General features: G+C 40.1%; 1 protein-coding gene across 1 annotated transcript; it reads left to right on the top strand.

Annotated features, from left to right (window-relative positions):
- Window positions 1-9719: 9719 nt before the first annotated feature.
- LOC120549759 (WD repeat-containing protein on Y chromosome-like) lies at window positions 9720-13315 on the top strand. Its single transcript, XM_039786876.1, has one exon. It carries the CDS (start codon window positions 9720-9722, stop codon window positions 13080-13082), a length of 3363 nt encoding a protein of 1120 aa, XP_039642810.1. The 3' UTR covers window positions 13083-13315.
- Window positions 13316-23316: the final 10001 nt, after the last annotated feature.

The raw sequence follows: 23316 nt of genomic DNA, 5'->3' as shown, positions 1-23316 counted from the left end.
ACCTTGAAACTCTTTCCACAGATGGTCTCAGTTGACGTCTGTGAGGCCGTTTACCACGTACCGTATGTTGTCACGTTAAAATGTCACGTTAAAATGTGTTTGCGTTAACGCGACATTGGGTTCATCATTATGTGACAGTACATGTAAAAAGCATTGTAAAAAGCAACAAACTCACGGCTTTCTACCTTCGCAAAATATATCTGTTACTTTAAAACACTGAGGCGTAAGACGCAGGTGATTCCGGCTGACGACTCCCAACAATAATGATGTAGGAGAAACAGTGTATTTGTCGGAATATGCCCACACTGAAGAAATGGTGTCCAGGTCTATTTGTGTTTGAAGCCAAGAGTATTATCGACAGGCTGGGTTTTGCTGTGAGGCAAAGACAAAAGTTTGTGGGCATTAGAGTCAAAGTGGTGGCCAGGGTGGGATTTAGGAGCGGAGGAGAGAAAGATGATAGGAAGTTTTGGAAGGAGGCAAGGATGAAAAGTGCCTGTTGGTTTATGTGTCATTCTCAGAGCTGAGATCAGTCATGAGGACACAAAGAGCGAACAAAGGCTGCTATCCTGAATGTTGACACTTGTGAGTGAATGTATGTGTTTGGAGTCCTTAGACATTGTGAATCTGTAAGTGCTACCAAACCTATGGCTATAGAAATGTAAAAATGAAAAGAATGTGATTGTCTTGCTGCCTGCTGGCTCTGTAAGTACTGTCTAAGTGAAGAGAATTCCTCAGCTCTCCCTCTCAGCTGGTCCTACCTGTAAACCCTTCGCCCACCACGTCAGCATCCTTCTGTAGTGTATGTGTGTGTGTGTGTGTGTGTGTGTGGGAGGTAGAGGAGGAGTTGTGATTGATCTCTCCCTGCTGTTGCGTTTTTGGCTGTGAAACAGAGCCTTGAAATCAAAATATTTTTCCTTGACACTGGTATATTCTCAGTATAAAGTGTTGGGTGTGTGACTGAAGTACAAAGACTTTTCATGAAAGTTGAAAATACTTTTTTCTCTCTCTCTCTCACCCACTCTCTCGCTTACTTTCTCTCTCTGTGGGAACGCACATGCGCGCACACACACACACACACACACACACACACACACACACACACACACACACACACACACATTTTAGAATTTGGTGGAGGAAGCAAGAAATTCTAGGACATAATAGATTAAGCAGTCCTTCCAGAAAAACGCGGAGTTTTTTTGTGATTGTTGCGGGCAAAATTCCTTGATTATGCGGCATGTTTTCTTAAAAAATGCGATGGAATATGCGGGATATTTATGCAATTTTATGCAATGAAATTGCGGGAACTTGCAAAAAATGCGGGAACTTGCAAAAAATGCGGGAACTTGCAAAAAATGCGGGAACTTGCAAAAACTGCGGTTTGATGAAAAAGAGAAGGAAAAGTTATTCCCCCAACACCCTGCTTTTTTTAAACTTAATTTCCAAAAATAGTTTACAGATATTCAGTCATTGCAATAAGTAAACAAATAAGATACAAAAATATATACAAATAATATAATATTAAAGTAAAAATAAAAGTAATAGTCTAAACAGAGGGAAATAAAAGATACAAAAGAGACAGACTTTCAAAAATCGTTAATAATATAGACAGCAGGAGCACTTAAACAAAGAAATTTGAGTACACATCAGATATTAAGATAGCTTTCTTATTAGATACCAACTTAAGAGACTCAAAGCACATGTCAAATTCAACCTCCAACACCCTGCTTGTTGATGTTCACGTCACGTAATTACATCACTTCATAACGTTCCCATGGCAACAGGGGAAAATGGCTGCTCTTATGTGAAGTAAACGCAATATTTTTTCAACTTTCTGCTAAGATATGTGACTTTTTTGCAACGAAAATGCGGGGATTATGAAATCATGCAAGCGCCGCATATTTTGCGCGGAAATTGGCAATTTATGCGGCATATTTGAAAAAATGCGGACTTTGGCTGATTATGCATTGAATTATGCGATTGCATAATCGGGTTTTTCTGGAGGGACTGATTAAGCACAACAATTGTCAATGCAGTTAAATTACGAGACTGTCGTCCCCCGAAAAAAGAAACATAGGTTGTTTGTACAAGCAGCTTATTACAAGCAATATTTACGTTTATAGTGGTGGTGACCTCTAGTAGTCATAATAATTATGAGTGGAGCAAAGGAGGAAGTCAGGTGGCATACTATAAAGAGCAATAAAGTCGATGTAGCGAGGGATGGGTCAAATGTCAATGTTGACGACTTATTTTAATTTACACATGAAAGTTGAGTGGTTAAATAAGTGACATTGTTATGTCACGTTCTACGTCACGTACATAAGTTAAGTTACGTAACAAATGTAGCCTACTTTTGTTAACCCAACCCATGATCATTTGCCAAATATAACCAAGTCATTTTGCCTAAACCTAATCAAACTGCAACTGTTTCATAACGTCACCGATGTGTTCAAAACCGCGATTGCTACTTTTAGGTATGAGGATGGAAAACACTCCTGTGGGTTATATCTCCTGTCCACGGAAGGAGCACTAAATGCTGACAATCTGTACACTGCAACACCATCAACCCCAACCTGAGCCTTATTTATTTTAATGTTGTTTTTGTAGGAACGATGTAGGCAACCATAGCCCACTGTGGTTTTCCCCTCCAGAGATTTACTACAGTATACTGTTTGGTCCATTTGCATCTGTCCACAGACTGGCATTTGTATGTGCGTTTAAGAAAATGTTTGACACATCTTTAATAATAGCAATGGACCTTATAATCGGTGAGCAAGAAAACCACTCGGCCCAGCCATCATCAGATTGATTCCAGGCAGATCCAGCTGGTGGTCATAGCTATGGCAGGCTATGTGATGTGACATTGTTAGGCAAAAGCGACTAACCCGTTAAGATGTTAAACTGATAGGTAGTAATTAGTGCAGGAGTAAAGAAAAGATTGAAGTCTTTCTGATTAAGCTGCTGTAAAGCACTGTTATACTGTACTAAAAGTTCAAATTTAACAAGACTTAAGGCAGGTATTTCAGCATTCATTATTCATGAATTATATGAATTATATTTCCATTTTATCTCAATGACAATGTCGGAAGAAATTCAGCCATCAATTGATTAATTTATATGACTATTACGCTGACGAGCTGTTCCACAAAGCAAAAAGTAGTGATATTGAAATGAAGCTTCACAGATGATAGTCTTTATTTCCTGAGCCAAATAGATGGCGCTCTCTATTTAACAAAGGGTTTAGGCAGGCAAGGCAAGGCAGCTTTATTTGTATAGCACATTTCAGCAACAGGGCAATTCAAAGTGCTTTACATAAAACATTAAAGAGCGGTAAGAAAACAATTAAAAACAATTTAAAAACATTAATAAACAAATTAAAAACATTAAAAGACAAGAATAAAATTGATAGTGCAGTATAAAAGTTACAGTGCAGTATAAGAAATTAAAGTTAATAAAATAGATTATTTAAAGAAAAGCAACATCAAAAAGATAGGTCTTTAGCTTAGATTTAAAAGAACTGAGAGTTGGAGCGGACCTACAGGTTTCTGGGAGTTTGTTCCAAATATGTGGAGCATAAAAACTGAACGCTGCTTCCCCCTGTTTAGTTCTGACTCTGGGGACAACAAGTAGACCTGTCCCAGACGACCTGAGAGGTCTGGGTGGGTCATAGTGTAGTAGCAGATCAGAAATGTATTTTGGCCCTAAACCGTTTAGTGATTTATAAACCAGTAAAAGTATTTTGAAATAAACTCTTTGAGGCACTGGAAGCCAGTGTAGAGACTTCAGTACTGGAGTGATGTGATCCACTTTCTTGGTCTTAGTGAGGACTCGAGCAGCAGCATTCTGAATCAGCTGCAGCTGTCTGATTGATTTTTTGGGGAGACCTGTAAAGACACCGTTACAGTAGTCAAGTCTACTGAAGATAAAAGCATGGACAAGTTTTTCCAGATCCTGCTGGTTTAAAGCACATTGAATTGCCATTCCTTGAGCCTTGTTCTATTAACCAAGATGGTGTGGTTCTTGGTAAAACCATCTAATTGGGTCAACAAATAAAACTAATTGTTCATGAAGCTTCATTTGGCAATCACTAGCAATAAATAGCACATTGCATTAAAGGTCAGTTATTGAAGAAAACGTGTGATTTTTTTTATGATATTTAAAGGTTCCATGACATGGTGCTCTTTGGATGCTTTTATATAGACCTTAGTGGTCCCCTAATACTGTATCTGAAGTCTCTTTCCCAAAATTCAGCCTTGGTGCAGAATTACAGCCACTAGAGCCAGTCCCACAATGAGCTTTCCTTAGTATGTGCCATTTCTGTGTCTGAGAGGTAGAGAGGGGGGGCAAGGTGGAGGGTGGGGGTGTGGCCTTGACCAACTGCCACTTTGCTCGTTAGAAAAAAAATGATGTATCCCTCTCATTGGTGGGCCAAATTCTCTGTGTGGGCAAAGCAGAGAAAGGGGAGGTAACCTTGCTCCTTATGACCTCATAAAGAGCAGATTCCAGATTGGCCCATCTGAGCTGTCATTTTCAGCAGGGCTCGGTTTACACCTATCGCCATTTCTAGCCACTGGGGGACCATAGGCAGGCTGGGGGAACTCATATTAATGTTAAAAAACCTCATAAAGTGAAATTTTCATGCAATGGGACCTTTAACATGTGGCTACAAAGAGATCTATCCATAATAGGCAGAATTCTGTTAACCAAAGCAAAGGGTGTGTCCAGATTTGTATACCCAGCTCTTTCTTTAGCCGTTAATCAATCCACATGCAAAGAAATCAACAAAATGCTTATTGATTTTGTTTGGAGCAATAAACACCACCAATGTAAAACACGTGACGGAGGCTTTGAAATGTTGGATTTTGTTAATATGAACAACACATTTAAAGTAAAGTCTTAAATAATATGTAGAAAACTCCAAATCCATTTGGATCTTCATTCCTGATAATATTTTTAAGCAGGTAGGATGGCTTCAATTTCTCTTGTCCTGTAATTTTAACATTGCAAAGTCACCTCTACAGTTGTCCAACTTCTACCAGTAGGCCCTGATGGCATGGAAGTTATGTTACGTACATTATTTCTCTCCACACAAAACAATTATCTTGAATAATGAATATATTACTATTAAATATCCCATATTATACGTTTCAACAAGTTAAAATAGTTCTATGAGTTCCAGAAAACAGGTTTCTGAAGTTGTTTGCTGGAAATAGCTTGTAGGAAAATAATCTTACCTACCTCTATTACCCTCTGTCTCAGTCCCTTTCAGAGTGTGCTGTTTCTGCTGCTCATTACATATTTTATGACCTGCTGTTCATTTGCCCACGCCCCACTCAATAACTGTTACTATGGTAACAGGGAGAGAGTAGACTAACTGTCGGTACCGATCTGTGCTGCCTGCACTATCCGTCATGCGCATGCGCAAGATGTTCGCGCATGCGCAGATGATAATACCGGGAAGCTAACGTTAGTTTAGCTAACAGCTAATTTGGCTAACCGCTAGCTGAGACAGCATGTCATAATTTTAAAAGATCCCCAAAACAAAACCTGACAATAACCATTAAAATATATAAAAGCTGTTAAGTCAGTTCTACTTTACTTGTGCTCAAATAAAATACAATCAATCAATACTTCTCTTTACTGTTATTACTGTAAAGTCTTAATTTACAGTGCCTTGCGAAAGTATTCGGCCCCCTTGAACGTTTCGACCTTTTGCCACATTTCAGGCCTCAAACATAAAGATATAAAACTGTAATTTTTTGTGAAGAATCAACAACAAGTGGGTCCCAATTATGAAGTGGAACGAAATTCATTGGCTATTTCAAACTTTTTTAACAAATAAAAAACTGAAAAAGTGGGCGTGCAAAATTATTCAGCCCCTTTACTTTCAGTGCAGCAAACTCTCCTCAGAAGTTCAGTGAGGATCTCTGAATGATCCAATGTTGACCTAAATGACTAATGATGATAAATAGAATCCAGCTGTGTGTAATCAAGTCTCCGTAAAAAATGCACCTGCTCTGTGATAGTCTCAGAGGTCCGTGTAAAGCGCAGAGAGCATCATGAAGAACAAGGAACACACCAGGCAGGTCCGAGATACTGTTGTGAAGAAGTTTAAAGCCGGTTGGATACAAAAAGATTTCCCAAGCTTTAAACATCCCAAGGAGCACTGTGCAAGCGATAATATTGAAATGGAAGGAGTATCAGACCACTACAAATCTACGAAGACCCGGCCGTCCCTCTAAACTTTCAGCTCATACAATGAGAAGACTGATCAGATATGCAGCCAAGAGGCCCATGATCACTCTGGATGAACTGCAGAGATCTACAGCTGAGGTGGGAGACTCTGTCCATAGGACAACAATCAGTCGTATACTGCACAAATCTGGCCTTTATGGAAGAGTGGCAAGAAGAAAGCCATTTCTTAAAGATATCCATAAAAAGTGTCGTTTAAAGTTTGCCAAAAGCCACCTGGGAGACACACCAAACATGTGGAAGAAGGTGCTGTGGTCAGATGAAACCAAAATCAAACTTTTTGGCAACAATGCAAAACGTTATGTTTGGCGTAAAAAGCAACACAGCTCATCACCCTGAACACACCATCCCCACTGTCAAACATGGTGGTGGCAGCATCATGGTTTGGGCCTGCTTTTCTTCAGCAGGGACAGGGAAGATGGTTAAAATTGATGGGAAGATGGATGGAGCCAAATACAGGACCATTCTGGAAGAAAACCTGATGGAGTCTGCAAAAGACCTGAGACTGGGACGGAGATTTGTCTTCCAACAAGACAATGATTCAAAACATAAAGCAAAATCTACAATGGAATGGTTCACAAATAAACATATCCAGGTGTTAGAATGGCCAAGTCAAAGTCCAGACCTGAATCCAATCGAGAATCTGTGGAAAGAACTGAAAACTGCTGTTCACAAACGCTCTCCATCCAACCTCACTGAGTTCGAGCTGTTTGGCAAGGAGGAATGGGCAAAAATGTCAGTCTCCGATGTGCAAAACTGATAGAGACATCCCAAGCGACTTACAGCTGTAATCGCAGCAAAAGGTGGCGCTACAAAGTATTACTTAACTAAGGGGCTGAATAATTTTGCGCCCAATATTTCAGTTTTTTATTTGTTTAAAAGGTTTGAAATATCCAATAAATTTCGTTCCACTTCATGATTGTGTCCCACTTGTTGTTGATTCTTCACAAAAAATTACAGTTTTATATCTTTATGTTTGAGGCCTGAAATGTGGCAAAAGGTCGAAAAGTTCAAGGGGGCCGAATACTTTCGCAAGGCACTGTAGCTGTAGCCTGCTTTTCCCAGTGTTTAGTTTGAGTTAACGTTATTTTAGACTGAATCAAGCGGTCAGATTGAAAAACAGTTTAATATATACACACCCAAAAACTTAAAGACACAGACAAACCAGTTAATTTAATGCATTTAATTTTTTAATGCAAATCTCTAATATAGCAAATAATCTATTCAACATCTCTCTTTGTTGCTGCTGTGGCTTTTGCATCCTCAGTGACTGCCTCCGTTTGTTCCCTAGTCCCTGTTAATTAAAAGGTAGCAAACACAAGAAAAAGATGTTTACCATTATGAATGCTACGTCACGGAACGTTATACTTTTTACATGGGAAACTACTCATACATTTTAGCTTTCATTTAACGTTGCTAGTGAAGTTAACAAGGTGCAGCTTTACCTCCCATCCTGCAACTACAACTGATAAACAGACCAATTTCTAAATCTCTGCTAACATTATGTTATGTTATGCATATACAGTAACGGCATATAAAAAGAGATGAAAATGCCACCGGACACTGAACTTTACAAACACAAATGGCACAAAACACACAGCAACCCAGCTAACAGCCTAATGTTAAATGATAGGTTCAGTTAACCTACCGTTAGCTTGGGGTGTATCTACCTAATTATTATAGCAATTTGTACCAGCATTAAAGCGTTAAACTTTACATTGATGGAACACATTAAAGGTGATAACAAATGTATGGCAAACACTAAAGATACTTACATTTAAATGATTTTTGCGCTGTCAGCAATCCTGCTCCAACTCCCGCTTAGGTCCGCCATTGATTTTTTTCTAATGAGCCGGCAAAGTCGCACGCATAGGATTGTGGGTGATTTGAGAGCGCGAAAGATACGTATCCTCTGATGGGAGGGGGTGGTGGGTGAAATATTCAAATGTTTCGGCCAATGATGTAAACGGCCCTGCCGATTTTGATCAGATCACCTGGAGACTGAAGCTATACCATCTGGTCTCTAATGTAAACTCAAGCTGGAATTGGTGAGAGAACAGAATTAAAGTTGCATCTCAATGGAATAGTAATTGAAAGTCCTACATTTAAAATCAAAAATATCAGAGAAATATTTCAGAACAAAAGCACAATTACAATAAGAGGGAAACTCTTTTGGAATTCTTTACTTTCAGAGATAGGATGGGAAAATGCTTGGCTTTTTCCCTTTAAATTCTGTATAAATAACAAAGGAGATACACCTTAAAATATCATCACTGGTTTTGACTACAGCAAAATGTATTAACCTCATGTTATTATTAGGCAAATATATTCATAAATCTAAACCATGCTTTAACCCTCCTAACCCCAAAACCCGCCGGCGGGTTTGAAAAAAGACTTTTGTTTAAAAGATATATATATATATATATATATATATACATTTTTTTCAACAGACATTTAGGAGCTATTCCTATTTCTGGCCATTTCTGCTTGTTAATTTGAGATACCAGATTTGCAGATAGAGTGCAAAATGAGCTCACAGTGAGTAATAATGTGACATGAGCAAAAAACGCTCAAAAATGGCTAGGTTTGTAAAGGGAAAAAATTATTTCTGCAGATGAATTACGATTTAAAGCTGTGAATGATGAATTGTTAAATGCTTGTAGAAAGGCAATGAGATGAGAAGTTGTCTTGTCAATTACTAATGTCTGTATTTGTTTGTTATAAATTGTTGTTAAATAAAGTTTTTTCAACAACAAGAAAATCATTCACTTCATAACAAACTATGACATCATCATTGTCTTTCATGTGACTTTCATGTGAAGGATGCTTTTATCTTTTCTTAGGTCACTATCTTTCACTTAGGTCACTATCTTTGATACATTGTACATTTTGATACACAGAAACGGAACATTGCACACAATTCTGAGAACTTGCAGCAACGTTCCATTGCAACAAACGCACCCATGACCGAGCTGCAGCTGCGCCATCTTGGACTGAACGCAACACAACTGTCATAGAATTGAACGATACCGGTTCCAATTCAAAAGCAGTTAAGGGACTTTAATAGTAGTTTCTAGTTTTTAATATCTCTATAGCCTTAATAATTATGTTGAATAATGCACAACTAAATAATGCTTATGGATCCGTTTATAATTAAACAATTCCGTCATAGAGCATGAAGCTGTCAAATAGGCTATTTATTTACTGTACTTAATATGTAATGTACTTCTATACTCTTTGGCTCAAGTTTCAACAACAACACTCCAGAACATAGAAATAGAATTATATTCATTGCTCCAGACTGCTAAATTCATTCCATTGTTTTCACTCAAATAGAAATTTGAACTAAACCAGGATTGACATCTTATGGGTTAACACTTTAATTCTTAAGCAACTAGTTAATTTGCATATATATAATAATAGAAGGACACACAGATACAGAGGAGGACCTAACTGAGAAGGCTACAATGGATACCAGAAGTGAACTTACAAAGACGGACAAAATGTTTACTGCTGAAAATCTGCAAGAGATTGTAAGGCTATTTCGTGAGGCTGATGCTAATCGAGGTGGAGGATTGGACATTGAGGAATTCTGTGAGACAATGACGGAGTTATTCCCTACTATGGATGAAGAAGATCTCATTGCCCTCCACATGAAGATTGACACAAATGGAGATGGAGGTGTGGACCTTGGGAAGTTAACAGACTACCTGGTGAATAAAAACAAGGCATCACAAAGCATGGATTTTAAAAATCAAAGCTTTCCCAAACCTATCAAAATGATATCTGTGGATCACCATAAAGCGATTGTTCGTCTGATTCACCGTTCCTTCGAGAATGACATGGAACCTGATCGTGGTTCAGAGGTTTTATTAGGACAAACCAGCGCTTACCAAAAAGGGCAATACCTCTCCATCAGCTCAAATGGTATCCTCAACTTCTGGCCTGACAGCTTTGACACCCAATACCCAGTTCAAATATACAAAAAGGAAAACAAACTTCCTTTTTCGCACAGCAAGAAAATACATGTTAATGACATGGTCTACATCAGAGAACTCAAACACCTGGGTATCTCCACTTCTGACAGGGAACTAATATTCTATCGTTGCAATGAATTCCCTACATTGTTTTCAACCAGCCACTCTTTAATAGTAGAGGACAACATAGTGAATACCATGAACTACTGGTCCAATGGGACTAAAGCAGTGTTTTCCTTTGGCGATGTAAAAGGTTTTTTGTCTGTGTTTATCTCCTACAACATACATGAAAACGGCCTCTTCTTCAAAGATGCGTACGAGAAAATCTCCCTGCAGGATTATCCAACTGTTTATGTTTCAACCCTGTTAAGAAACACCTCTAAAGACTTTCTATGTGTGAAGGTCAACATCTTCCATGACATTTGCAGTCAGATCCAATACTTTCCATCACTTAGCTCATTTGCCATCTGCGGTATTTCATCCAAGACAATGGTCCTCGCTTCTCTACCCAAGACATCCAAAACCAAATTGTCTACAAAAGTCTTTAAGAGCAGAGGACATATGGAGTTCTTCACCTGTGTAGAATACTCCACTTCCTCTGGGTATCTGGTGACCGGTGGGACGGACGCGCTACTGAGGGTGTGGTTTCCCCACAAAACACTGTCGTGCATCCAGGAATTAAAGGGACATGTCAAACCCATCACCCACATAATGTTAAATCCCAAGGAAAAAGTTTTTGTCAGTTTATCGCAGGACCACCATGTACGCGTTTGGTCCGAGGATGCAATGATCTGTTTGCAAAGCTTCAAGATTAAAGAAATGATGCAGAGCCCTATCTCCAGTGTGTGTTACAACACACACAACAATGAGTTAGTCCTAGCTAACACAGATATTGGCAAATATCTTGGAAGAGGAACAGATGTGTTTAAAGATGCATTAACATCGCATGACAAGAACCTGTGCTGTGCTCTCTATCACAATATTTTTAAACAGGTTATCTCTGTTTGCCAAAATGGCATGGTGACAGTGTGGGATATCTTAACAGGAACGGCCGTCATGCAGTTCAAGGTCACTCCAGATCAGCATGTGGGGCACATTGCTATTTCATTTGATGGACTAAAGCGCAGACTGATCACAATTTCCCAGGATGGAAAAGTTAAACTTTGGAACTTCAACAACGGAACAGAACTTGCCATTCTTCCTGTTATCGTACAAAGGGAGGTGACAGGTATCGTCTGTGTAGACGATAGGGTGTTTGTGTCAGGAAGGAACTCCAAGATCATTTATGACCTGGACATACACGGATATGACAACAGATTTTTGAAGCATGATTATTTAGATGACATTTCCTCAATGGATGCCCATGAAAACACACTGGCTACTGCCTCCAGCAATGGAAATATTGTTATCTGGGAGGCCGACACTGGCGAGGTTCTCTACTGGCTCAATGGCAGTAAGAGCCCTCGAACAAACATGGCAGACAAAAAAACTCAAGGCCAGACAGGGATTCTGCTTGGTGACAAGAGACCAAAGCATGTCAGAGGCACTGGGAATAGCCCTTTACGTAGTAAATCTCTGAATGGGAATGAGACTGCTGTGAATAACACACCTCTTATCAAATGTCTGAAGACCAGGGAGGTCATTGTTGACACAGCCACACTGCTGACATCTTCAGATGGCAACATGTATGCCTGGTCTGTTATTAGCAAGGGAGGTTTGATTGGAAAGTTCAGGGCAGTGAATGATGAAGGAGCAGTCATTACCACCATGTCAACTGATCCCAACGAACAGATATTACTGACCGGGGATACTACTGGAAAGATTTATCAGTGGGACATTCAGGCATTTGGGTTTAAAAAACTGGTAAACAATGGGCCATTTGAGGATAGAAATGGGTGGCGCGTGTCATTGTGTCCACCTCCTCTGTTGCGCTCCTGGCAATCTCACAGCACAGGGGTGGTGAGTGTTCAGTGTAACCCAACTTGTGAAAAGTTAATTACCGCAGGGAACTGCAATGTCTGTCTGTGGGAAAACACAGGCACCTACATAGGCCTCTTTGGGAAAGACCAATGGGGTGCTTCGCAAATCAGCCTTGAGGAGAATGCTGACCAGGAGGAGACAGGCAGACCAGACACAGCGAAGACAAGCAACTTTCAATTGGCATGCCCTGAGTCTCCAACACCATCACCACCAGAATCACCGATACCCAGCTTTAAAGACCTCTATAACAGAATAGATGAGGTACTCAGACCTAAGAAGCCTAGAGCCAAACTAACAGATGATCAAATGAATTGCTTATATAGACGGATGATGAAGATTAAACCAGGGCTTGACTTGATAAAAAGCGAAAATCAGTTTTTTAGTGAGGTCCACCAGGGGTCTAAAAATACATCAACATCATGTCCACCAAACACCGCGGCAACTACAGGTTGCACTAATGACACAAACACCTTAGCAAACATGCCGCAATCTGATGGTGCCGTCAAGCAGGGGACTGAACCCACTTCAAAACAAGTACATTTCCCACCCATCTCCGAGACAGTGCAGCTCACAGAAAGTCAATTCAAGCCACACCCGCCCCTCATCAGAGGTGGCACTGCCCTTAACCATAGCTCTTCCGGGACTGCATATTTGGACCAGACTATGCCCAAATATGGACGTGTGCTCAAGACTCAGCAGAGAGACACATTAAAGGGCAGTGTCCTGGTACCAGTTCCACCAAACACCCTGCCAGGCGTGGAGGGGTCTATGCAAACACAAGAGCATTTACATTTGACATCCATCCTTGACAAGGTGCAGCGCACACATCATCAGACAAAGACCTGTCAAAGATTCAGCAGCGAGACACCTTAAAAGGCATGTCCTTCCACTACGTCAGCAGAGAGACACCTTAAAAGGCATGTCCTTCCACTATGTCAACCAAACACACTGCCAGCTATGAAGACCTTACCACACATGCAGCTATCGGCTAGTACAGTCAAGCAGGGGTCTAAAAACACATCAAAGCATGTACGCTTACCACCCATCAAGATTCTGCAGGAAAGACATTAAAAGGTGAGGTTCTCTCCCTATTTACGACAACCGCAACCACAACCACCATTTCCAATCACTGGCACAGCATGAAAGGGTTTTTTTGTGGGTTTTTGCCCAGGTGATCCAGTTTCCTTAAAACATTGTGTTGTTTTTTTCCAGGTGATCTGGTTTCCTCAAACAATTGTGTAGGTTTACTCCGGGTGAACCGGTTACTCCCACAATTAAAATAAATAAAATTAATAATAATAAAAAAACAGTATTTGTTTTATATGAATGTTATGGTATAAACCTTAGCTTGTGACCTTGTTCAGTGTGCCTGTGTTACAACCCAGCTTATTAGGGTAAAGGGAAGCAACATAAAAACAGGTGTGTTTGGTAAGTTAAAGGTATTTATTAAAATAAGAGTTAAATGGATTCACAGAATCACAGGTGCACAAACTACAAAGGAAAGAAAGGGCCTGTGGATGCTGGTTAAACATGAAATATCTAAATTTGTAACAATTTTCAGTATTTAAAGCTAAAACCTGGTCCAGTCTCCCAAGTAGTCTTACATCGGATATTTAAAGATCCCATGACATGGTGCTGTTTGGATGCCTTTATATAGACCTTAGTGGTCCCCTAATACTGTATCTGAAGTCTCTTTCCCAAAATTCAGCCTTGGTGCAGAATTACAGCCACTAGAGCCGGTCCCACAATGAGCTTTCCTTAGTATGTGCCATTTCTGTGTCTGTAGCTATTGAGGAGGAGAGAGGAGGGGGGCAAGGTGGAGGGTGGGGGTGTGGCCTTGACCAACTGCCACTTTGCTCGTTTGAAAGCCATGATGTCTCTCTCTCATGGATGGGCCAAATTCTCTGGGCGGGCAAAGCAGAGAAAGGGGAGGTAACCTTGCTGCTTATGACCTCATAAGGAGCAAGATTCCAGATCGGCCCATCTGAGCTTTCATTTTCTCAAAGGCTGAGCAGGATACCCAGGGCTCGGTTTACACCTATCGCCATTTCTAGCCGCTGGGGGATCATAGGCAGGCTGGGGGAATGCATAATAATGTTAAAAAACCTCATAAAGTGAAATTTTCATGCCATGGAACCTTTAACAATCTTTCAACAAAGCAATTAACAAAGCTTTCAGCAAAGCATTCAACCAGACATTCACAAAAGCACACCCCAAGTCATGTTGGCAGGCTGATCAAGTAAAATCACAGCTGGCGCAAGTGACGATCAGGCACCATATACCACACACACACACACACACACACACACACACACACACACACACACATGTAAGCCTGATTGCTTCTTTACGATTGGAGGGTGAGACAGGGTGCTGTGCCAATCAGTGTTCTCTAGCCTCAAGCAGGAAGTGGGGGGATCGAACCTAGCTGGACCAATTGCTGACTGGAGACCGCAAATTCTACAATTCTACTATGTTACAGATAATAGGCTCGTTCAAGATGAAATGCACCTCACCTGTAAAGTGGACGAGAGCAGGCGGCAGCAACAGGGGGCGGTGACAACAAGCTGCAGTAAAGACAGTTTACAGCCGTTTCAAGCTGCCTTTAGGCTGAACAGGAAGTCACAGAAACACTCACATCCTGTTAGGTCCGAGTTTATATAAAACGTCATCATGTTGAGTCGATTCGGAACCAATCAGATGTTAGATCAGCTGAGAGGCAGGTGTTTTCCAGCATGCCCTGGGTCTTGCAGTCAGTGAAAAATCAACTGTGCTGCCTGCCTCTCAAACCTAAGGCCGCCTTGATCTTGTGAGGTTAACCCTAACCCTTGGCAGTTAGTACCTTAAAAGGCAACAGATTGAATGGAAAATGAGAGGGTGTGCACTAATCGCTCCACGCTGCCTGTTTTTACAGTATTTGTAAAGAAAAAGAAAACATCTGGTAGGCCAAATGGGTCAAGGTATTCACTGGTTCAGCATCCCTCACTGCCCACACAAACCCAAAAGATGTGCCACAGTGGCAACTGCTCCTAGCTCCTAGATGGTGCAAATACGATGATCTTCTAGTTAGGAAACTTTGGAATGCAGTTTTGCACAGAACATCTGTGCGTTCAGATTTCACTGAGCAATGATTCTATAGAGTTTGAATTTGGATGCACCTTTTCACCTCACGCAGTGTCTTTGCATCCACGTATCCCCTTCAGGGACCACATAGTAGGAGTGTTCTGTGGTCATTCCAAAATTGTCAGGTTCATAACAGAGTTCCAGATAAAAGGAAAGTTTAAACGTATAACCAACCGACTAAGAGTCTGGTTCATTTCATTGATTTGTTTGTCTGTTTTTTACTTTTAATTGATTGGAAAGATCCCTCTGAAAGCTGAGATGAAGAGAAAGAAGCAGAGGCATGTGCACTCTCTGAACTGAAAGCATGTTGGAGTCTTCAGAGCTCATTAACAATGTGGAGACTCAGTTCAGCCCAGCTGACTGTAGATATAGTGAGGAGCAAATGCATTGATCCTGCTTAAGCATGAAGAGAATTTGAACAAGATTCAAGGTTCAAGTTGAGTGCTGGATTTTCTAGACAGAGAGATGGACAGAAATGGAAGCAGAATGACAGAGAAGAGAGAGCGAGAGATAGAATGACACAAATAGAAAATGAATAAGAGCGGGCCAGGAGCAGACAGAGATAAAACAGAGAACGAGAAGAGAAAACAGAAACAGGTTCAGAGAAGGACGCCTGAGGCTACGCTATCAGTTTTAGGTCAATTTCCTCTCAATGTTCTACTTCCTGTCTGTGGGCTTGAGTCTAACTGATGGATGATACACACACACACGAATGCATAGTACAAAGGTGAGTATGAGCTGTCCCCCACTGTCCCTGTGCTCATTCCTGACTGCAGGCAGGACCTGGCCTCAACTTGGCTACACTAGTGGAATACACCAAATACTCACACACTCATATCCGAGCCTGCCTTCCAGGCTTTGGTATTTTCTTCAATAACAGGGCTGTGAAAAAATACCTGAAGGCTTTTATAATTTCCTCTCCCATTTCTCCAACCCTCTACTGTTTCCACATAATGTAGAATGTTTCTATATCGACCTGTTTTTTTTGTAAAATTGGTTGAAATTCTGGTTTTATTTGCTTGGTTTTCACTTTGTGGTTGAGCTCTCTAAGCCACTGTATGCTATGGTTTGATAAAGAGCACTTTCTTGGTTTCAGACGATGTAACAACTTTTAAGATAGAATTTTAAAAGCCCCTCAATATGGTATGCACGTGAAGCAACACTTGTTAATGCTATGAACTACTGCTGGATACTTTAAATCACATTATAAATGAATGATGTTTACAACATTTGCATCATTTCCTCATTGAAAATTTAACAAAAACATACAAAATGTGACTAATTGTAATCTGTAAAATAAGTAACTTATGGTAATTCATACAATATGCACCATGATTTGCAATGTACTAATGCATTAATGTTCTATCCAAATCTGTATTATTCATAGCAAGTGGATGACCTATTCTGTGCGACATTTAAGCATTTAGTTTACCACAAGACACTTAAAATGGATAAGTAATTGCAGAAAAGAAAAGCTGTTACCAAGGTTTTTTCATGGAAGTATGGATGTGTATATGGGTCATATGAAAATCTAGGTAGAAGGTAATTGCTGAATCTTATACAGTAATTCACATTATACATTGAAGATATTTCTTAGCTTTTTCCAGAATTTCAGTAATTATATTACCATCTTTATAAGAATTGCATGATCAGTCATAGTCATAGTATACACCGTGACTTAAAAACACCTCTGGAAAGAAATAAAGCATTAATGTCATTTCCAGGACTAGTTGTGACATATTTTATGTGACAATACTGTACTAATGTTTTGACAAATCATTCCATCAGCTACACATTTACAAGGCCCTTAAACTGGATGGGTGATTGCCTGAACAAACGCTGTCACCAAGGCACCTCGCCTGTAAAGTGGACGAGAGCAGGCTCTAGCAGCCGGGGGTGGTGAGAAAAATCTGCTGTCAGGTCGGACAGTTTTTCAGCTGTTTCCAGCAGACTTCAGTCTGAACAGGAAGTCACAGAAACACTCACATCCTGTTAGGTCCGATTCCGATTTAATAAAATGTTATCAGACCCATATATCAGCTTGTACGCAGGCTCCAGTTGTTTTTATTATGACGGAGTAGCCTTTAAAATGCTCTACATGCAATCTGTTGCTGATGTTAATAAACAGACTGGAGATGATCAGTTATCTGAACCGATTTAGTCTCTGACTTCTAAACGTCACTATCAGCCACACGTGTGTTCACATAGTGATACAGAATAAGCCTCTAAATCAGACAAATAGCAATTAAAATCCCTCCAATTCAAAAACAATAAAAAGTTGATATAAAACGTCATCATGTTGAGTCGATTCTGAACCAATCAGCTGTTAGATCAGCTGAGAGTCAGGCGATTCCCATCATGCCCTGGGAATCAACTGCGCTGCCTGCCTCTCAAACCTGCGGCCGCCTTGATCTCGTGAGGTTATCGTCGCCCACGTGTGCACGACGTCAGAGCAAGTGGGGGGGTCAAGTCGGACACGAATCTAACCGGCATGCACTGGGCGGCGATCGCGGGTGATCGATTCTGCGCAGGCCTGGCTCATCTCGAACGAGCCTATTAACTTGTTTCCACTCTCCTCCCATGATTTGCTCACGTCTCTCCCGTGCTTTCTCGGTGGGACGGACTAAGACGTGAGGAAGGGAGCCAAGTGGAGGAGCTGGGGATGCAATTTCAGGGAAGTGAGATTTACCTTAGGTGTTTTCCCCTCCCCTGTGTGTTCCTGTCTCTCTGTGTCTGTGGGCGTGACACTCCTCTGCTCCCTCCTGGCTCCTGATTGCTGCTGATCATCCACACCTGCCTTTCATCAAGTTTATCAAGCTCAGTATATCTACCCCTGTCAATCAGCCTCTCATCTCCAGATCATTCAGTCAGCTATCATGGTGGATAACGCCTCAGGCTGTTCCTTGTTCTAGGAAGTGTTCTTTTCGCTAGTGTTTTTTTGTGCCTCACCTGACCTTATTCTCCTGTGCTCCGTGATCAATCCCCTCTGCCTGCCTGCTTCCGCCTGCCTTCCCTCAGCCACAGCAGCGAGCCACTCCAATCCCAGCTCACTCGTCTGCCTCGCTCCAGCGTCTTCAGCCATTACCCCTAACTACCATCCCCCTGCCTCTGCCGGCAGCTTTCTCGCTCATCCCACCTCTAATCCACTTTCCCTTGCAATGAGTCCCTCTTTTCATTCACCTTAATTCATTCTGAGTCTGCGTTTGGCTCTGTCTGTGAAACCATAACAAAGGGAGCATCTTTGGAGAAATTTCTGTACAGACTTGTTAAATGCAGAACGTCCTTCTCTATTACTGTTGTAATCTTGTCACACGTGGGTCAATTAAAAAGTGAAGCAGAATGCAACAATCCCATGTACTATGTTGTTTCAGTAGCAGTAGGAGATAAGATGCTTCATGTGGTCTTGCTTTATACCCCGTTTACACTTACATGGTTATTTTGAAAAACTGAGATATTTCGCCTCTGAAAATGATTCTTTCTAAAAACTCCGGTCAGAGTGGAGATTTTGGAAAACTTTGTTTGCCCGTTTTGCATGTAAACTGAGACAAACGGAGGTTTAGGCAGCCGAGGAAGTGAGGAAGAGAAGATAGAGAAAGTGATTCGTTGCTGTTGTTGCTATTTTTGGGATTCTGATTGGCTAACGTGGGCTTGAGCTTCTCGTTACACTGCCACCTACGGGTTTGGCGCGCTCTTGACGGCATATATACACGGGTACGTGTAAACAAACCCTTTTCTGAAAACTGACAGCTGTGCACAATGTTATTTTTGAAAACTGAGAGGTTGAAATGTCAGTTTATGAAAATAGCCGGCCACGTGTAAACGTAGCATTAAGTAATCATGCTTCTACATTATAAACCTATGTATAAACAATGTATAATTATTAATAATGCTGTAATTTTCAACTAAGGACCTACATAGTTTGAGTGTCGGTGCAGCGGTGCACAGGGGTGTGTGTGTGTGTGATGTGGGAATGTTCCTGTGTGCACGAGATGCACAAACATTACATACATACATGCCCCCTGAGAAGCCACAAATGGTCAAGATCTCTTTGAAAGTACAAGTAACCCTTATATAGAGTTACTTGTTGTGGACTAAAGCAGCGACCGAGACAGATCTCCCTATTGTGGCAGCTGCTATACCCTACATGTATACTGTACAATGAAATACTTTCTCTCACAGCTGAGAACTCTGGATTGAAACAGTATTAAAAGAAATCCAAATGTATTTTGATAGGTGCGCAAGTGACTTGTTAAATCAATTAAAATAAATAGTACTTAAACATAACTTTATGTTAATGCATATTTATTACTATAACGTTCAGGTTTGCGTTTGTAGTCCGAGTAGTATCATCTAATCACGTTTGAGCAAGCTTTGGATGCATGCAGGTAAACAGTCTGTTATGGATATTTTTTGGCACACAGAGAACACAAAGAAAACACAGAGAATGGTTAAAGTGATATATTGCAAACGTTTTGTGTAATTAATGTGTAATTACAGGGGAGTTTACAAAGCAAAAGTGTCATTCAGTTTTACTCTGCAGCTCCCAAAGGACACAGGGAATTAGTGATTATATAGTTGTTACAGAACAAAGAAACCTGTGCTCATTGGAAAGCAGCCCAATGAATATTTTTACGAACCAATGAAATGTCTCCGGTCAAGGTTATGTTTTTCCTTTTAAAGCAATACTATGCAACTCTTATGCAACTCTTCTCCAATAACAGGCTGCAACATACAGATTTTTATAAATAGTCTGAAACCACTTGGCAGCTGTCTGTCACAGTCAACAGAAAAGTCCTTTACATAGGTAATCTGACTACACCTCAATGTCATAGCTCATACAACAGTGAGACAGTTTTGAAACGGATACATACAGAGAAATGTTCAAATGATTAACAAAAAGTCAAAGGAACATCATTTCATTAACAAGTCCATGTGGAGACCTAAAGAGACACTGGCCAAAATGCAATCTCGGAAACCAGTGGCTATCATCTGGCGACCAGTTTAGCTTTTTATTCCATTTTTTATTATATATATATATATATATATATATATATATATATATATATATATACATACACACACACACACACACACACACACACACACACACACACACACACACACACACACACACACACACACTCGCATCTCAGTTGGTTACATATTCTCTGGATCTCTTCTATGAAGCCACAAGTGATGCCGTATGAGAGAAACAAGTCAAAATAAAAAGGAAAAGAAATTATTAGGCCAACTCGTTTTCTAAGAAAAAGGAAAAAAGGGAAATTCTTCAAGTATGATAAGATTATAATCTATTAATTATGTTTACATGGTTGACAGTAGTGTGTTTGTACAGTATGTACCCTAGACTACGCTTCCTTCCACTGTTCCACTAAGGTTTTGTTAGAATGCATGGTCATGAGACAAATTAATCAATCCTATGTGAAGCCAAAATGAGCACACACATGGTTTCAGCACCAAGCTGTGCATGTGCACACTTGATAAATAAGGCTCAGAACTTTAATTTGAAAAAGAGGAAACTACAATGTGTCACTTAGTCAGAATGGAATGCTCTTCTCTTTTGCTCCAACACTTTGAGATTGAGGCTGATGAGACATTTCTTTGTGTATATTCTACCATTACTGAGGTTTCCTTTAGCATATAATATTGTGTTGAATGATGTAGCCTCTTGGAACTAATAGCAGAGCTCTTTAGACTTTTACGTGGAGGGGTTTCACGCAAAGCTGGCTGACCTGTTTTGGTTGCAATGTTTCATTCAATAATTTACAATAGAAATATGTAATCAGGACCAGGTTGACATCAAGAAAAGGAATCCAGATGAAACCAAATGTGACACAATGTAATAGGATTGTGCTCCATTTAACAGGACATAGCACTTTTATGTCTCTCCGGACACTTTCAAGAATTTGTTTTTAAAAAGAAAAATTATAAAATTTTTATGAAAAGAAAGAATCCATTCCTCCATCAGCTTTTTCTCAAGTAAAATTTCCCAAAAGGGCAGACAAGAGGGAGGAAGCAATTACGCTGACACTTTCATTTCTGCCTGCCTCGCTCATACAGTATGCACCAAATGGGTTAGAATAGAATATCTCAGAACAGACGAGGGCAATAGATAACAGATCATGTATGTGTTTCTCTACACAACAGTGGCTGGCAACGTTGTGGTTCTTCTTTTTTCCATACTATAGTAACACAATACAACATACATACTTGCAAAATACTTCCAGCAAATGTTCCCCTCAATAGTCATTCTGCTCCTCTGATTGTGTTTTCTGTTTGTGTTAGGTTGGTGTTTTCCAAAGGGATGTGGAAAAGAGCAAAAGGTATGCCCCAATAACACTGCCACAGATGTTTAGATATTACTTACTTTTTTGGGACCAAACACACACATACAGATGGTCATTCTCGATAACAGTTTGGCCCGCTGCACCACCTCTGCTCTTTCACTTTAGGGAAGATGGTAAAGGTGAAGTTATGAGATTAAACAAAGACAAAGTAATAAAAAAAGGTCGCCCCATATATATATATATATGTATATATATATATATATATATATATATATATATATAAACTACTGTCAAAACATTCCCCAGACTCTCAAACCCAGTGTAACGTTAACTAAATAAAAAAAAAAATATATATATATATATATATATATATATATATATATATATATATATATATATATATATATATATATATATATGTATATATATATATGTATGTCTTTGTCTGCTCTATAAAGTTACACCTTTACTGTCGCAGATGGTATGTTCGTGTTGATGGGGAAAGTTGAGCAGGAAACATACAGTAAAGAAGTGTCACCTCCTTAAGTGGCAGCAGTGGGTTATTTTCAGTGAGGCTCATCTGTGCTATAGCTACAGTGTCTTTCAACCCACATATGGCTTGTCTTCATTTTATATGGAAGGTAAGTACTCCACTGTAGGATTTTAGGGCACGATTGTCATATTTCACACAAGTGCATACTCTTTGCATGGAGATATACTAAATCGTTTTACTCCCTTGCCATTTTCACACTCACATGGTTAATCCATGGCTGAGGAAAGTACATTGTGCCTGGGAGCTCCATCTGGCACCACTATGCATCATCGAATGGATTATAATCCATAGATGAAGCCTGATATGGGTGTAATCATACTCAAGATGGCATTGAAGATCATACCAGCTCTGGAGGTGGTGAACAAAACATTAACAGATTCCACTTGTAGCAAATACAAAATGAGGAACATGTCAAATAAAATAGAGAGTATGCATTCTAAATAGTATTATCCAAGCGCCCTATGTCAGAAACGGAATGATAATAAAATGGGATATGGTGGTGGTGTGGTAAAAGTGAGACAGGGTCTTATTAAGGCAGTTAAATAATGCAACACAAAGTGGTCGCAGAAGCCTACTTTCAATATGTGTATCAGATATGGTACATACCCAAGCTGCACCAATCAATATTTTTACATCATTAATGAAGACTGTAATGAAAAAGGGGAGCTAGCAGTGTCAGTGTTAACCCATTATGTCGGCCCTGCCGACCCAACTTGGCTGGCCGAGAAACAGTACATTTCCTGCTCTTACTTTTTAGCTATTATCTTTTAAAATTCTGCACAAATACACAAATACTGCACCACCAACGAGAAAATGTTCTGACGAACTCAGTCCTCGTTTCCTGCCCAGCATCCGACAGACAGTTAGCAACCAGCTGGTGAACATTTTGTAGCTAAAGAGCTAAACGTTCAAGGACACTCTGACATCTGAGATTTAAGAAATAGCGCTTGAAGAGCAACCTTTTGTAACACAAGAAACACTTTATTCAGACAGCATAGCTCTTAAAGCTTCAGTGCGTAACTTTTTGATATTAATGAACGTCCGTTACATTCAAGCCATTGCCAAATGGCTTGCTACAAAAGCTAATCAAGACTATCAGCTCCACACAACACTCTGTATTTGTCAG

Source organism: Perca fluviatilis, chromosome 20 (genome assembly GCF_010015445.1).
Source record: "Perca fluviatilis chromosome 20, GENO_Pfluv_1.0, whole genome shotgun sequence".
Lineage (NCBI taxonomy): Eukaryota > Metazoa > Chordata > Actinopteri > Perciformes > Percidae > Perca > Perca fluviatilis.
The sequence above is the reverse complement of the archived record's forward strand: the minus strand, read 5'-3'. Positions and strand labels throughout refer to the sequence as shown.